We start from the raw sequence: 20004 nt of genomic DNA, 5'->3' as shown, positions 1-20004 counted from the left end.
TAATGCCAATGACATCATTTCTGCACAGGGTCTTGTTGTAACAGTGATGCTTTCATAAATACCTCAATAAATGTTATTGTTTTTGGAGGTGGTACATGAAAGATCCCTTATCAAAAGAGAAGTACTGCAGATAAGCAGAGAGATAGATAAATTCATAAATACATAAATTAGTAGATAGATGGTAGATAGATAGATAGATAGATAGATAGATAGATAGATAGATAGATAGATAGATAGATAGAGAAGTAGATGGTTACAAGATAGATAGATAGATAGATAGATAGATAGATAGATAGATAGATAGATAGATAGATAGATATTTAATAATAAGAAATAATATATAGTTATGAGATAGATAGATAGATAGATAGATAGATAGATAGATAGATAGATAGATAGATAGATAGATAAAATATATGAGATATATAGGTGTATATTTTACTAAGGTGGGAGTTTTTTTCTAGAACTGGTGATGTTGCCCATAGCAACCAATCAAATTCTATTATCTTCTAGAAGCAGTTAGAAAAATGTTAAGTAGAATCTGATTGGTTGCTATGGACATCATCATCATTCTTTTTAAAAAAAATACCACTTTAGTAAATATACCCCATAGTTGATATAAGTAGACAGACAGACAGACAGACAGACAGATAGACAGACAGACAGACAGACAGACAGACAGACAGATAGATAGATAGACAGACAGACAGACAGACAGACAGACAGACAGACAGATAGATAGATAGATAGATAGATAGATAGATAGATAGATAGATAGATAGATAGATAGATAGATAGATAGATCTGAGACAGATGAATATATAGGTAGTTATGAGGTAGATAGATAGATAGATAGATAGATAGATAGACAGACAGACAGACAGACAGACAGACAGACAGATAGATAGATAGATCTGAGACAGATGAATATATAGGTAGTTATGAGGTAGATAGATAGATAGATAGATAGATAGACAGACAGACAGACAGACAGACAGACAGACAGATAGATAGATAGATAGATAGATAGATAGATAGATAGATAGATCTGAGACAGATGAATATATAGGTAGTTATGAGGTAGATAGATAGATAGATAGATAGATAGATATGAGACAGATGGATAGATAGATAGATAGATAGATAGATAGATATGAGACAGATGGATAGATAGATAGATAGATAGATAGATATGAGACAGATGGATAGATAGATAGATAGATAGATAGATAGATAGATAGATAGTTAGGAGGTAGATAGAAAGATAGATAGATATGAGACAGATAGATATATAGATAGTTATGAGGTAGATAGATAGATAGATAGATAGATAGATAGATATGAGACAGAGAGATCTATAGATAGTTATGAGGTAGATATATAGATAGATAGATAGATATGAGACAGATGGATATATAGATAGTTATGAGATAGATAGATAGATAGATAGATAGATAGATAGATAGATAGATAGATAGATAGATAGATAGTTATGTGATAAATAGATATGAGACAGATAGATATATAGATAGTTATGATGTAGAACTGGTGATGTTGCCCATAGCAACCAATCAAATTCTATTATCTTCTAGAAGCAGTTAGAAAAATGTTAAGTAGAATCTGATTGGTTGCTATGGACATCATCATCATTCTTTAAAAAAAAATACCACCTTAGTAAATATACCCCATAGTTGATATAAATAGACAGACAGATAGACAGACAGACAGACAGACAGACAGACAGACAGACAGATAGATAGATAGATAGATAGATAGATCTGAGACAGATGAATATATAGGTAGTTATGAGGTAGATAGATAGATAGATAGATATGAGACAGATAGATAGATAGATAGATAGATAGATAGATAGATAGATAGATAGATCTGAGACAGATGAATATATAGGTAGTTATGAGGTAGATAGATAGATAGATAGATAGATAGATAGATAGATATGAGACAGATGGATGGATAGATAGATAGATAGATATAGATAGATATGAGACAGATGGATAGATAGATAGATAGATAGATAGATAGATAGATAGATAGATAGATAGATATGAGACAGATGGATAGATAGATAGATAGATAGATATGAGACAGATGGATAGATAGATAGATAGATAGATAGTTATGAGGTAGATAGAAAGATAGATAGATATGAGACAGATGGATGGATAGATAGATAGATAGATAGATAGATATGAGACAGATGGATGGATAGATAGATAGATATGAGACAGATAGATATATAGATAGATAGATAGATAGATAGATAGATAGATATGAGACAGAGAGATCTATAGATAGTTATGAGGTAGATATATATATAGATATAGATAGATAGATAGATAGATAGTTATGAGGTAGATAGATAGATAGATAGATAGATATGAGACAGATAGATATATAGATAGTTATGAGGTAGATAGATAGATAGATAGATAGATAGATAGATAGATAGATAGATAGATAGATATGAGACAGAGAGATCTATAGATAGTTATGAGGTAGATATATAGATAGATAGATAGATAGATAGATAGATAGATAGATAGATAGATATGAGACAGATAGATATATAGATAGTTATGAGGTAGGTAGATAGATAGATAGATAGATATGAGACAGAGAGATCTATAGATAGTTATGAGGTAGATATATATATAGATAGATATAGATAGATAGATAGATAGATAGATAGATAGATAGATAGATAGATAGATAGTTATGAGGTAGATAGATAGATAGATAGATAGATAGATATGAGACAGATAGATATATAGATAGTTATGAGGTAGATAGATATATAGATAGATAGATAGATAGATAGATAGATAGATAGATAGATATGAGACAGATAGATATATAGATAGTTATGAGGTAGATAGATAGATAGATAGATATGAGATAGATAGATATATAGATAGATAGATAGATAGATAGATACACAGATAGATAGATAGATAGATAGATAGATAGATAGATAGATAGATGGTGTAGCTGTACAGTGGCAGTGGGGCATGCTCAGGGCTGGGGTCCGGTGTCAGGGAAGGTCATACCCCCCATGCAGTGCTAATTGCTCCTGACACTAATAGCATACAGGAGGGGGCTGGGGCATAGGAACAGGGTGTTAGGTGATTCTGTGAATGCCGCCTCCAGCTAGGCAGAACATTTGCAATTCACGCTGAATGAGTGTGTGTGGCGGAGACATCATTACTCAGCCTGTCCTTCATAACAATACCCCGCACCTCACACAGAGAGCCCTTCCCATTGTGCAGAGTCTCCCAGGCCCTGCGTTGTACTCTCTGCATGCTGAGGAACCAGAGACACTGTACTCATGCAGTGTAACAGAGCAGCCTCACTCCTGTACTTACTGTACTACCCGTCTACCCTGTACTCTATAACAACACATAGGCAGGGACAGGGATTGGTGCAGTCACATTCGCTATTGCCATTTTTCCGGGTGTGCGTCTCTGGTAATATGCAATTGCTATTTCAGCCCTCCCCTTGTGTACTGCATGTGACGGCATGCGCAATCCCTGCGACGCCCACTCCTAATGACCAGGGACGGTGCAAATCTGCCGACAAACGTAAACAATCCACCATCGGCGCATCATAGTTTTTACCATCGACACTCGCACCAGCCTATGGCAAGCACAGTGGACCTCATTCCGAGTTGTTCGCTCGTTATTTTTCTTTGCATCGGTGCGATTAGTCGCAAACTGCGCATGCGCAACGTTCGCAGTGCGCCTGCGCCAAGTAAATTTGCTAAAAAGTTTGGTATTTTACTCACGGCTTAACGAATAAATTTCTTCGTTCTGGTGATCGTAGTGTGATTGACAGGAAGTGGGTGTTTCTGGGTGGATGCTTGACCTTTTTATGGGTGTGTGCGAAAAAACGCAGCCGTTTCTGGGAAAAACGCGGGAGTGGCTGGAGAAACGGGGGAGTGTCTGGGCGAACGCTGGGTGTGTTTGTGACATCAAACCAGGAACGAAACTGACTGAACTGATCACAGTGGCAGAGTAAGTGTGGAGCTACTCAGAAACTGCTAAGAAATTTCTATTCGCAATTCTGCTAATCTTTCGTTCGCAATTCTGCTATACTAAAATACACTCCCAGAGGGCGGCGGCTTAGCGTGTCCAAAGCTACTAAAAGCAGCTAGCGAGCGAACAATTCGGAATGAGGGTCTCCTTCTCAACTCCATCTAAACATGGCCTCTGTGACTGCGGTACTGAGCCTGAGAACGCAGCCGCTTGCAGTGACACGCCCACATTCACCTCTGGCCACCTCCCCGGAACCCCCATGGTTTTGCCCCATGGTTCCTAATGCCAGTGTCCCATACACAACAGTGCCTTACTAGAGCAATTACTCCTATACTGTATGTCTTTCTGTGATGTTGTGAGTGCAAAAACAGTAGACCCATGCCTGGCTATTAATGCTTCGGGGAATAAGAGAGTTACGAGAAATTACATTTATTAGTTCCTAATTGTTGTGGGGTCGGAAGAGGGATTTTTTAATGCTGTAATTTAAAGTGTTCCCAAGTGATAGAGGAACCACATGTCTGACTGTACATTCTATATAGAAGAAATGTATTTTAAGCTTTATCTACCAATCAGAAGTTAGCTTTGGTCAGTCTAGGTCAAGGTAGACTAATATAAGGACCCGTGTGATTGGTTGCTGCTGCTTACTGTAATTTGTTAATGAATAACCACCAACTGACACTACTTGAATACAACTTGAAGCCCGAAGTAGTGGCAGACCATGGTAGTGAGGCAGCCTGTGGGGGGGGTAGCGTGGGGTAGTGGGGGGTGGGGAGAGCTTTGGGGTGTACTCACAGATTAAACATAAATAAAAACCACTACAGTGGTGCTAGGTTTATGCAGTGGAGGAGGGGATATTACAATAAACAATAATTATTCTTCAATGTAGTAGTTGAATTTTAATGCCCCCCCCCCCCCCCTTCCCCCTCTTCCCAAGCCTGATCTAGCAGTAGGACTTTTGTTTTTTATTGTCAATAAGGGACACTACTGAGTGGCATACTGTGTATAAAGAATACTACTGTGGCATACATGTATAAGGGCCTCTACTGTGTGGGGTAACATGTATAAGGGGCTCTACTGTGTGATGTAACATGTATAAGGGGCTCTACTGTGTGATGTAACATGTATAAGGGGCTCTACTGTGTGATGTAACATGTATAAGGGGCTCTACTGTGTGGCGTAACATGTATACAAGGCTCTACTGTTAGGCATAACATGTGTAAGGGATTTTACTGTGTGCCGTAATTTCAATGAGGGGTACTATTGTGACCACTCCTATTTCTTGTGAGACTACTCCCCTTTTCTAGAATATTACTTCAGAATATGGGGGTGTGGCTGCACCAGTGCTCTATTCTGGGACAGGGCACCAAAATGTCTAGTTATGGCTCTGCCTACCATTAGTATTCCGCTACCGGGATTGTAACCATTGGAAACTTGACTACATCGCAGGATAATAGGAGTTTGAAATATGAAGCTATGGGGTCTATGTACTAGCGCTTTGGAGAGTGAAAGTGGATGGAGATAAAGTACCAACCAATCAGCTCCTAACTGTCATGCCACAGGCTGTGTTTGAAAAATGACAGTTAGGAGCTGCGCATGGATACTGATTTGGTTCTTACAGAGTTGCGGATGAAGTTTAGACACACACGGGGAGATTCAAATGTTTGAAAAGTCAGTTGGGAGTCTGTTTTTTCTTATCTAATAGACAGACACCCAATCGACATTTCAAACATTTGAATCTCCCCCATAATGTCAGATAAGGGGCGTTCCTGAGAGGTAACAGGGAGAAGGTTAAGAAGACGCACGGAGAGGTTGCCTCTTAATGGCTCACATTGGAGACCACACTCTGACCGAGATTCTGCACCTAGCATGGGCAGGTGTACGTAAGTCCCGATGGTCCTTTAGATACAGATGTGTCCTCATCTTGCCTCAATAAGACACTCAGTGGAAGATGCCTGGCGTGAGTGAGCTGACATGTCACGTGCTTCTCCATTAGCACCGGGCGTCTTTTTTTTTTTACAAAAATGCATCTTATTCGCATCACTGTGCATATAAGACGCACAATCAGACTCTGCTGATTAAAATGAGATGCGGTGTGCCTATATTCTGTTTGTGACCGTGGCTGTATCTGCATATGGAATGCTACGTGACGGTGTTTACTATGCAGGGTGTTTCATTGCTACGTTACAGGTGACTTTACCTCCCCATATCAAAGCAACTAGTGTTGGGGAAGGGTTGAGCTTGGTAGGCCAGTGTCTTTATTCATCCTTTCTGACTGTGAACTATTATACAGCCGGGTATGGATCATAGGGTCGACCACACTGAGATCGACAGTCATTAGGTCGACCATTATTGGTCGACAGTAACTAAGTCGACACCTTAAATAGGTCGACAGGGGCATTGGGTTAACATGTACAAAATTGGTATTGTTTTCTTCGTAAAGTGACCGGGAACCCCAATAAATGCACCATGGGGGTCATTCCGACCCGATCGCACATGGCGGTTTGTTGCTGCGGTGCGAACGGGTCCGGAATGCGCATGCGCGGTGGCCGCCTGGCGACAGGAGTCGTCGGGTTACGTCCAGGTCAACAAAGAAAGCTGTTGCAGAACCGACTGCAAGATTCATAGAAAGAAGGCGTTCCTGGGCGTCACCAGACCGCTGCATGACGTTTTCGGGGAGTGGTGAGTATAACGTCCAAGCTTTAGGAGGGCGGATGTCTGACATCAAAGATGGCCCCAGCATTGCTGATATCGTAGCACAGGGTAAGTATGTCTAGGGCTGGTCTTGTTTTACTTGACATTGTTTTAGCTTAGCAGGGCTGCACAAGCGATCGCAGCCCTGCTAAGCTAAAATACACTCCCCCATAGGCGTGGGCTAGTTAATCACACCAGCAGCAAAAAGTTGCTGGCTCCACTCAACTCGGAATGACCACCCATGTCCAATCGCATTGCTCGTGGCAGGTTACCGTTCCCAATCGTAGTCCACATGGGTCGCAAAGTAAGAAAAAGGTAAAAAAAAAAAGATTTTTTTTTTTTGAAAAGCTCATGTGGTCCTTTTTCAATGTCGACCTAAGTGTGGTTGACCTAAAGACCGGGGGGGGTCACTCCAAGTTGATCGCTAGCTGCATTCGTTCGCTGTGCTTTGATGACGGCAAAAAATGGAACTTCTGCGTATGCGGAGCAATGCGCACTCGCGACGTACTTTCACAACGACCGATGTAGTTTTGCACAGGGTCTAGCGAAGCTTTTCCGTCGCACTGCTGGCTGCAGAGTGATTGACATGAAGTGGGCGTTTCTGGGTGTCAACTGACTGTTTTCAGGGAGTGTTCGAAAAAAGGCAGGCGTGGCTGGGCGAACGCAGGGCGTGTTTGTGACGTCAAATCCGGTACTGAACAGTCTGAAGTGATCGCAGGCGCTGAGTAGGTTTTGAGCTACTCTAAAACTGCACAAAAAAACTATGCCGCCGCTCTGAGATCCTTTCGTTCGCACTTCTGCTAAGCTAAAATACACTCCCAGTGGGAGGTGGCTTAGCGATTGCACGGCTGCTAAAAACTGCTAGCGAGCGAGCAACTCGGAATGACCACCCGGATACCATACAGCCATGCAAAGTAAGACACTGACAGCAGCCGTTCTTATCCAGATGTTGTGTCCGTGAGATGATCGTGTGGCTGCAGATCTGTATGCTATTTGAACAATGCACTGTAGTTGTACATCACATGTATTATTGACCTGTGATGTGATTCAGGCTATTCATTATATACATTACACTACATTATAAAGAGTAGCATGTTCAGATTGGGCAGCAAACTGGTCCCTAAAGACGTGTTGTAAATGAAGCTGGAAACATGGAGATTTGCAATCATTTGCTGTGATGCATAGAGCGCGTTCTCTCCTATATATATGTATATGATAAATACAGTATAGCGCGCGTTCTCTCCTATACACATGTATATGATAAATACAGTATAGAGCGCGTTCTCTCCTATACACATGTATATGATAAATACAGTATAGCGCGCGTTCTCTCCTATACACATGTATATGATAAATACAGCATAGAGCGCGTTCTCTCCTATACACATGTATATGATAAATACAGTATAGCGCGCGTTCTCTCCTATACACATGTATATGATAAATACAGCATAGAGAGCATTCTCTCCTATACACATGTATATGATAAATACAGTATAGCGCACGTTCTCTCCTATACACATGTATATGATAAATACAGTATAGAGCGCGTTCTCTCCTATACACATGTATATGATAAATACAGCATAGAGCGCATTCTCTCCTATACACATGTATATGATAAATACAGTATAGCGTGCGTTCTCTCCTATACACATGTATATGATAAATACAGTATAGCGCGCGTTCTCTCCTATACACATGTATATGATAAATACAGTATAGCGTGCGTTCTCTCCTATACACATGTATATGATAAATACAGTATAGCGTGCGTTCTCTCCTATACACATGTATATGATAAATACAGTATAGTGTGCGTTCTCTTCTATACACATGTATATGATAAATACAGCATAGAGCGCATTCTCTCCTATACACATGTATATGATAAATACAGTATAGCGCACGTTCTCTCCTATACACATGTATATGATAAATACAGTATAGAGCGCGTTCTCTCCTATACACATGTATATGATAAATACAGCATAGAGCGCATTCTCTCCTATACACATGTATATGATAAATACAGTATAGCGTGCGTTCTCTCCTATACACATGTATATGATAAATACAGTATAGAGCGCGTTCTCTCCTATACACATGTATATGATAAATACAGTATAGAGCGCGTTCTCTCCTATACACATGTATATGATAAATACAGTATAGCGCGCGTTCTCTCCTATACACATGTATATGATAAATACAGCATAGAGCGCGTTCTCTCCTATACACATGTATATGATAAATACAGTATAGCGCGCGTTCTCTCCTATACACATGTATATGATAAATACAGCATAGAGCGCATTCTCTCCTATACACATGTATATGATAAATACAGTATAGCGTGCGTTCTCTCCTATACACATGTATATGATAAATACAGTATAGAGCGCGTTCTCTCCTATACACATGTATATGATAAATACAGAATAGCGCGCGTTCTCTCCTATACACATGTATATGATAAATACAGCATAGAGCGCGTTCTCTCCTATACACATGTATATGATAAATACAGTATAGCGCGCGTTCTCTCCTATACACATGTATATGATAAATACAGCATAGAGCGCATTCTCTCCTATACACATGTATATGATAAATACAGTATAGCGCACGTTCTCTCCTATACACATGTATATGATAAATACAGTATAGCGCGCGTTCTCTCCTATACACATGTATATGATAAATACAGTATAGCGTGCGTTCTCTCCTATACACATGTATATGATAAATACAGTATAGCGTGCGTTCTCTCCTATACACATGTATATGATAAATACAGTATAGCGTGCGTTCTCTCCTATACACATGTACAGTATATGATAAATACAGTATAGCGTGCGTTCTCTCCTATACACATGTATATGATAAATACAGCATAGAGCGCATTCTCTCCTATACACATGTATATGATAAATACAGTATAGCGCACGTTCTCTCCTATACACATGTATATGATAAATACAGTATAGAGCGCGTTCTCTCCTATACACATGTATATGATAAATACAGCATAGAGCGCATTCTCTCCTATACACATGTATATGATAAATACAGTATAGCGTGCGTTCTCTCCTATACACATGTATATGATAAATACAGTATAGCGCGCGTTCTCTCCTATACACATGTATATGATAAATACAGCATAGAGCGCATTCTCTCCTATACACATGTATATGATAAATACAGTATAGCGTGCGTTCTCTCCTATACACATGTATATGATAAATACAGTATAGCGTGCATTCTCTCCTATACACATGTATATGATAAATACAGTATAGCGTGCGTTCTCTCCTATACACATGTATATGATAAATACAGTATAGCGTGCGTTCTCTCCTATACACATGTATATGATAAATACAGTATAGCGTGCGTTCTCTCCTATACACATGTATATGGGCGTGCTTCTGTGTGCAGGCTACATAAACATATATTTTCTTTATTTTCATTGATGTTTCTTACAGATAAAAAGCATTCTCTCTCCTTGCCTCTACTGTGCCCTCTGTGTAACAAACACCTCCAGAAAGAAGAGTTATCTCAGCATCTACTGCGTGAAATGGAGCATCTGGCTCACCTTCCTGACAGGTAACACACAACCTTTCTCTCCTGTCTTACAGGTAACACACAGACTGACTCACCTGTCTTACAGGTAACACACAGACTGACTCACCTGTCTTACAGGTAACACACAGACTGACTCACCTGTCTTACAGGTAACACACAGACTGACTTACCTGTCTTACAGGTAACACAGACTGACTCACCTGTCTTACAGGTAACACAAAGACTGACTCACCTGTCTTACAGGTAACACACAGACTGACTCACCTGTCTTGCAGGTAACACACAGACTGACTCACCTGTCTTACAGGTAACACACAGACTGCCTCACCTGTCCTGCAGGTAACACACAGACTGACTCACCTGTCTTACAGGTAACACACAGACTGACTCACCTGTCTTACAGGTAACACACAGACTGACTCACCTGTCTTACAGGTAACACACAGACTTACTCACCTGTCTTACAGGTAACACACAGACTGACTCACCTGTCTTACAGGTAACACACAGACTGACTCACCTGTCTTACAGGTAACACACAGACTGACTCACCTGTCCTGCAGGTAACACACATACTGGATCACCTGTCTTACAGGTAACACACAAACTGACTCACCTGTCTTACAGGTAACACACAGACTGACTCACCTGTCTTACAGATAACACACAGACTGACTCAACTGTCTTACAAGTAACACACAGACTGACTCACCTGTCTTACAGGTAACACACAGACTGACTCACCTGTCTTACAGGTAACACACACAAACTGACTTACCAGTCTTACAAGTAGCACAGACTGACTCACCTGTCTTACAGGTACCACACACAGACTGACTCACCTGTCTTACAAGTAGCACACAGAATGACTCACCTGTCTTACAGGTAACACACAGACTGACTCACCTGTCTTACAAGTAGCACACAGACTGACTCACCTGTCTTACAGGTAACACACAGACTGACTCACCTGTCTTACAGGTAACACACAGACTGACTCACCTGTCTTACAGGTAACACACAGACTGACTCACCTGTCTTACAAGTAGCACACAGACTGACTCACCTGTCTTACAGGTAACATACAGACTGACTCACCTGTCTTACAGGTACCACACACAGACTAACTCACCTGTCTTACAGGTAACACACAGACTTACTCACCTATCTCACATGTACCACACACAGACTGACTCACCTGTATTGCAGGTAACACACAGACTGATTCACCTGGTTTACAAGTAATACACAGAATGACTCACCTGTGTTACAGGTAATACACACAAACTGAGTTACCTGTCTTACAAGTAGCACAGACTGACTCACCTGTCTTACAGGTAACACACAGACTGACTCACCTGTCTTACAGATAACACACAGACTGACTCACCTGTCTTACAGGAAGCACACAGACTGACTCACCTGTCTTACAGGAAGCACACAGACTGACTCACCTGTCTTACAGGTAACACACAGACTGACTCACCTGTCTTACAGGTAACACACACAGACTGACTCGCCTATCTTACAGGTACCACACACACAGACTGACTCACCTGTATTGCAGGTAACACACAGACTGACTCACCTGTCTTACAGGTAACACACAGACTGACTCACCTGTCTTACAAGTAGCACACAGACTAACTCACCTGTCTTACAGGTAACACACAGACTGACTCACCTGTCTTACAAGTAGCACACAGACTGACTCACCTGTCTTACAGGTAACATACAGACTGACTCACCTGTCTTACAGGTGACACACGCAGACTGACTCACCTGTCTTACAGGTAACACACACAGACTACAGACTGACTCACCTGTATTGCAGGTAACACACAGACTGACTCACCTGGTTTACAAGTAATACACAGACTGACTCACCCGTGTTACAGGTAATACACACAAACTGACTTACCTGTCTTACAAGTAGCACAAACTGACTCACCTGTCTTACAGGTACCACACACAGACTGACTCACCTGTCTTACAAGTAGCACACAGACTGACTCACCTGTCTTACAGGTAACACACAGACTGACTCACCTGTCTTACAGATAACACAGACTGACTCACCAGTCTTACAGGAAGCACACAGACTGACTCACCTATCTTACAGGTAGCACACAGACTGACTCACCTGTCTTACAGGAAGCACACAGACTGACTCACCTGTCTTACAGGAAGCACACAGACTGACTCACCTGTCTTACAGGTAACACACACAGACTGACTCACCTACCTTACAGGTACCACACACAGACTGACTCACCTGTATTGCAGGTAACACACAGACTGACTCACCTGTCTTACAAGTAGCACACAGACCGACTCACCTGTCTTACAGGTAACACACAGACTGACTCACCTGTCTTACAGGTAACATTAGACTGACTCACCTGTCTTACAGGTAACACACAGACTTACTCACCTGTCTTACAGGTACCACACACAGACTAATTCACATTTCTTGCAGGTAACACACAGGATGACTCGCCTATCTTACAGGTACCACACAAAGACTGACTCACCTGTATTGCAGATAACACACAGACTGACTCACCTGGCATACAAGAAACACACAGACTGACTCACCTGTCTTACAGGTAGCACACAGACTGACTCACCTGTCTTACAGGAGCACACAGACTGACTCACCTGTCTTACAGGAAGCACACAGACTGACTCACCTGTCTTACAGGTAACACACAGACTGACTCACCTGTCTTACAGGAAGCACACAGACTGACTCACCTGTCTTACAGGTAACACACAGACGGACTCACCTGTCTTACAAGTAGCACACAGACAAACTCACCTGTCTTACAGGTAACACACAGACTGACTCACCTGTCTTACAAGTAGCACACAGACTGACTCACCTGTCTTACAGGTAACATACAGACTGACTCACCTGTCTTACAGGTACCACACACAGACTACAGACTGACTCACCTGTATTGCAGGTAACACACAGACTGACTCACCTGGTTTACAAGTAATATACAGACTGACTCACCCGTGTTACAGGTAATACACACAAACTGACTTACCTGTCTTACAAGTAGCACAGACTGACTCACCTGTCTTACAGGTAACACACAGACTGACTCACCTGTCTTACAAGTAGCACACAGACTAACTCACCTGTCTTACAGGTAACACACAGACTGACTCACCTGTCTTACAAGTAGCACACAGACTGACTCACCTGTCTTACAGGTAACATACAGACGGACTCACCTGTCTTACAGGTAACACACACAGACTGACTCACCTGTCTTACAGGTAACACACACAGACTACAGACTGAATCACCTGTATTGCAAGTAACACACAGACTGACTCACCTGGTTTACAAGTAATACACAGACTGACTCACCCGTGTTACAGGTAATACACACAAACTGACTTACCTGTCTTACAAGTAGCACAGACTGACTCACCTGTCTTACAGGTACCACACACAGACTGACTCACCTGTCTTACAAGTAGCACACAGACTGACTCACCTGTCTTACAGGTAACATTAGACTGACTCACCTGTCTTACAGGTAAGACACAGACTTACTCACCTGTCTTACAGGTACCACACACAGACTGATTCACATGTCTTGCAGGTAACACACAGGCTGACTCGCCTATCTTACAGGTACCACACACAGACTGACTCGCCTATCTTACAGGTACCACACACAGCATGACTCACCTGTATTGCAGGTAACACACAGACTGACTCACCTGGCATACAGGAAGCACACAGACTGACTCACCTGTCTTACAGGTAGCACACAGACTGACTCACCTGTCTTACAGGAAGCACACAGACTGACTCACCTGTCTTACAGGTAACACATAGACTGACTCACCTGTCTTACAGGAAGCACACAGACTGACTCACCTGTCTTACAGGTAACACACAGACTGACTCACCTGTCTTACAGGTAACACACACAGACTGACTCACCTGTCTTACAGGTAACACACAGACTGACTCACCTGTCTTACAGGTACCACACACAGACTGATTCACCTGTCTTGCAGGTAATACACAGGCTGACTTGCCTATCTTACAGGTACCACACACAGACTGACTCACCTGTATTGCAGGTAACACACAGAATGATTCACCTGGTTTACAAGTAATACACAGACTGACTCACCTGTGTTACAGGTAATACACACAAACTGACTTACCTGTCTTACAAGTAGCACAGACTGACTCACCTGTCTTACAGGTACCACACACAGACTGACTCACCTGTCTTACAGGTAACACACACAGACTGACTCGCCTATCTTACAGGTACCACACACAGACTGACTCACCTGTATTGCAGGTAACACACAGACTGACTCACCTGTCTTACAAGTAGCACACAGACCGACTCACCTGTCTTACAGGTAACATACAGACTGACTCACCTGTCTTACAGGAAGCACACAGACTGACTCACCTGTCTTACAGGCAACACACAGACTGACTCACCTGTCTTACAAGTAGCACACAGACTGACTCACCTGTCTTACAGGTAACACACACAGACTGACTCACCGGTCTTACAGGTAACACACACAGACTGACTCACCTGTCTTACAGGTAACACACACAGACTGACTCGCCTATCTTACAGGTACCACACACAGACTGACTCACTTGTATTGCAGGTAACACACAGACTGACTCACCTGGTTTACAAGTAATACACAGACTGACTCACCCGTGTTACAGGTAATACACACAAACTGACTTACCTGTCTTACAAGTAGCACAGACTGACTCACCTGTCTTACAGGTACCACACACAGACTGACTCACCTTTCTTACAAGTAGCACACAGACTGACTCACCTGTCTTACAGGAAGCACACAGACTGACTCACCTGTCTTACAAGTAGCACACAGACTGACTCACCTGTCTTACAGGAAGCACACAGACTGACTCACCTGTCTTACAGGTAGCACACAGACTGACTCACCTGTCTTACAGGAAGCACACAGACTGACTCACCTGTCTTACAGGTAACACACACAGACTGACTCGCCTATCTTACAGGTACCACACACAGACTGACTCACCTGTATTGCAGGTAACACACAGACTGACTCACCTGTCTTACAAGTAGCACACAGACCGACTCACCTGTCTTACAGGTAACACACAGACTGACTCACCTGTCTTACAAGTAGCACACAGACTGACTCACCTGTCTTACAGGTAACATACAGACTGACTCACCTGTCTTACAGGTAACACACAGACTGACTCACCTGTCTTACAGGTAACACACAGACTGACTCACCTGTCTTACAAGTACCACACACAGACTGATTCTCCTGTCTTGCAGGTAACACACAGGCTGACTCGCCTATCTTACAGGTACCACACACAGACTGACTCGCTAATCTTACAGGTACCACACACAGACTGACTCACCTGTATTGCAGGTAACACACAGACTGGCTCACCTGGTTTACAAGTAATACACAGACTGACTCACCTGTGTTACAGGTAATACACACAAACTGACTTACCTGTCTTACAAGTAGCACAGACTGACTCACCTGTCTTACAGGTACCACACACAGACTGACTCACCTGTCTTACAGGTAACACACACAGACTGACTCGCCTATCTTACAGGTACCACACACAGACTGACTCCCCTGTCTTACAGGTAACACACAGACTGACTCACCTGTCTTACAAGTAGCACACAGACCGACTCACCTGTCTTACAGGTAACACACAGACTGACTCACCTGTCTTACAAGTAGCACACAGACTGACTCACCTGTCTTACAGGTAACATACAGACTGACTCACCTGTCTCACAGGAAGCACACAGACTGACTCACCTGTCTTACAGGCAACACACAGACTGACTCACCTGTCTTACAAGTAGCACACAGACTGACTCACCTGTCTTACAGGTAACACACACAGACTGACTCACCTGTCTTACAGGTAACACACACAGACTGACTCACCTGTCTTACAGGTAACACACACAGACTGACTCACCTGTCTTACAGGTACCACACACAGACTGACTCACCTGTATTGCAGGTAACACACAGACTGACTCACCTGGTTTACAAGTAATACACAGACTGACTCACCCGTGTTACAGGTAATACACACAAACTGACTTACCTGTCTTACAAGTAGCACAGACTGACTCACCTGTCTTACAGGTACCACACACAGACTGACTCACCTGTATTGTAGGTAACACACAGACTGACTCGCCTGTCTTACAGGTACCACACACAGACTGACTCACCTGTCTTACAGGTACCACACACAGACTGACTCACCTGTCTTACAGGTACCACACACAGACTGACTCACCTGTCTTACAGGTACCACACACAGTCTGAGTCACCTGTCTTACAGGTACCACACACAGTCTGAGTCACCTGTCTTACAGGTACCACACACAGTCTGAGTCACCTGTCTTACAGGTACCACACACAAACTGACTCACCTGTCTTACAAGTAGCATACAGACTGTCTCGCCTGTCATACAGGTAACACACAGATAAAATGAAAAAACAAAGACAGTATCTGGCGTCAATTAAATACGCAATGAAACCTGCTTGCTTACTGCTTTCAAACAAGGGAGTTACTCAACCCTATAAAAACAAACAACTGTATAAAAAGAAAGCGCTGGCAGAGTTTTTCAATGAAATAATACATTTACTATTAAATCACATAAATAAAAAACATAAAAAGTCAAAACCAGCCTATTATTATTCCTAAATGTAATATACTGTTTTTGATCATGACCTAGCAACACTTTCACTAGAGTTGAAAAACAATATTTCTAATTGACCACAAAATACCCCTAGCTCTTTATAGAAGTTAATAATCTATATCAGTCCCAGACAGCTGTATTAATTAGAGCACAGTTCATGTAGACGCTGATGGCATTTTTTCAAATCACATTCATAGGTGAGAATTCAATTGTTATCGCCCCACGATCTCCCATCTAAAGTGACTGGAGATCACGGGGCAAATTTCAATTGAGCCCCGTTATCGCGCTAATTGCTCCCATTAGTGTCTCGTTTAGCCTCAAAAAGCAGCTAAACCCAGCTAAAATAATGTGCCGTTTGGGCGCCCAAATGGGTCACATTTCACACATTGTGGGTGCGAACTGACATGTCAGCTCTGCAAGCAGATCATATTTGAACGGAGCTATAATTAAATACCTCCATTGGGCGCCATCTGCTGGATGCCGGCCACCAGTACAATTGAATTCTGCCCGTAGAATGGATTTTCCTTTTTGCTGTCAGGATTTTAACTACTTAACTGGCGGGGTTTTTTTTTAATGAATTAGTGAATAACATGATTTTTAGTTAAAACATGATTTTAGTAAAAAAATATAAAAATATATATATATATATATATATATATATATATCCCCATATGTCCCGCACTCTCATGAATCTTCTTAAATAACTGTCGGAGTGCTCCTAAGGTACCACTGGAATGGTCCACTGAATATGCACAGTTCCACCGTTAGGTCGGAGAGTGCACTCTCCAAAAATGATCAAATACAAGTAGATTCAAATCAGCGTCCATTTATTAATAGTAGCATCGTGACATCTTGACGCTTCGATTCAAATCACGAATCTTCATCAGGAGAAGGCTTATATGATTCCAACATTAATTATAAATCGAATGCAAGTCATACAGATAAAAAAAATAGCATCTAAACAAAGAAAAAAACACATGAATAAATATGACTAAGCCTTCCAGGCCACCATAGAGCATAGAATCAGAGTAATAAAGCATCTCCACCAATCCAATGCATTACAATAGCATCACCTCAATGTGTGGTAAATACCAACATACACAACTCACACGATCACGTGTCAACTGGACGTACAGCCAAGTATAAGAATAAACTGAGACACGAGCCGGTCTGCCAGCATATTTCTAAAGGAAACGTATAAACAACAATGTGTCACTATAGAATATCCATCGGGCAACCTGTGATGCAAACGACCATAGGAAAAAAGAATCACAAATGCATCCAAAGACAACATCACATAAGTTATATCCTGTGTAACATCAGGTAGACAAGAGTACACTGTAAGACGCCAAAAGGTCTAGTGAGCATTTCTAACATCCAACGTCAAGTAATCACACAGCTTAATGGATATATACTCACCAATGCAATACTACACTAAAAGCATGCATCAGTCCTTCCATGCGTCCAACATAACGAATCCATAGTAGATACAGACACTAAGTGAACAACAGTGCTCAAATATGCTCCTGGTGACCTGACAGAGGAAAGACGAACCTACCCTATTGATAATACTACCAATAGGTACCGTATACATAAAACATATACAACATAATGTGTACAAAAATTACAAATATATACATACATACAGATCCATGAGTGTTACAATCCCGATGAACCTATGTACATCCCTTTTGAATTACCTGTACATGATATTCACAAAAGTATGTTGCCCCCAATCATAACCCCCTACGACACAAAGGTGCTAATTAAGATAAACACTCAATGGGGAAAGATAATTATTAGGTTTTATTTTTAAAGAAAAATGTTTAAACTGTTATACTCATTTATTCCCCGCGGAGATACAGCGTCCAGTTAATGAATACAGAAGCTCTCCCTCTGTTTCAACATGAGTGTTCGATCACCACCTAATGCCGGGGTTGGAACCCAATCAATGAGTTTGTATTTCAATGAAGAAACCTGGTGCTTAAAATTAAAAAAATGGCGTGCCACCGGCTTGTCTGTTTCCCCAGTCAATATGGCTGGGTGTATAGACGACCGGTGGTTGGCCATGCGATCTCAAAATGGACGTGTGGTCATCCCAACATAATATGAACCACATGGGTATACCAATATATATGCTACATGGTCTAAACGACAATGTAAGTGAAAGGAGATCTTAAATTATAGTAATCATTGCTGGACAATACCCTTGATCGTTGCCTTAGTAAGGCAAAAAAGATATTCTTGGAGAGAAACATCAAGGTTAATAAAGCTACTAATCGTATGTTGTATACCACCAAATTTGACAATTGTTCCAGTATTGTCTGTAAAACTATTAACAGTCATTGGCTTATTCTAACAACATTATTCTAACATCTAACATGACCCAGGGTTACCTTTCACTAAGATGGGTCCACCAACATAGGTGTGCGCAGGGGGGGTTCCTGGTGCGCACAGGCACCCCCTAATGTCTGGCACCCCGATCTCACATGCCTAATGCAGCGATCGCTGAGCAAGCTGATTACTGTCCCCTCTGCGCTGCACCCTGTCAGGACTGTATTACTGACCGACGCCTGGGTTAATCAAGGGTGCCACTGCCACCGGCTTTCAAACTCCCAGCTCCACCTCCATGTACAAAAACAGTATGATGTGATGTGATTACCCGCCACACCCGCCACATGCCCACCTCTCTCCTTCTATGCTATGCCAACACCATCCACTGATGAGGATTAGCAACATTGATACGTCACTCGTTTTTCTAGCAGCAGCAATACTAGTCTGCGACTGTCAGTGTCAGTGAGTGGCTGACTTGTAAGTAAGCTGCTGCAGCTTGCAGGGGAAAGAGAGGGGGAGCCGGACCAGGCTGAGGAGGAGCTGTGTAATTGCAGTGAGTGTCATCAGGGGTG

The 20004-nt window shown here is 42.0% G+C and overlaps 1 protein-coding gene across 1 annotated transcript in view; it reads left to right on the top strand.

Annotated features, from left to right (window-relative positions):
* Positions 1–20004, top strand: part of LOC134934244 (E3 ubiquitin-protein ligase Rnf220-like) — a 46431-nt gene that overhangs the window by 6561 nt on the left and 19866 nt on the right. The window contains exon 2 of the mRNA XM_063929723.1: positions 10235–10355. Coding sequence (XP_063785793.1) covers positions 10235–10355 — 121 coding nt within the window. The remainder of the gene's footprint in view (positions 1–10234; positions 10356–20004) is intronic.

The sequence above is a fragment of the Pseudophryne corroboree genome, chromosome 6 (genome assembly GCF_028390025.1).
Source record: "Pseudophryne corroboree isolate aPseCor3 chromosome 6, aPseCor3.hap2, whole genome shotgun sequence".
Classification (NCBI taxonomy): Eukaryota; Metazoa; Chordata; class Amphibia; order Anura; family Myobatrachidae; genus Pseudophryne; species Pseudophryne corroboree.
The sequence above is the reverse complement of the archived record's forward strand: the minus strand, read 5'-3'. Positions and strand labels throughout refer to the sequence as shown.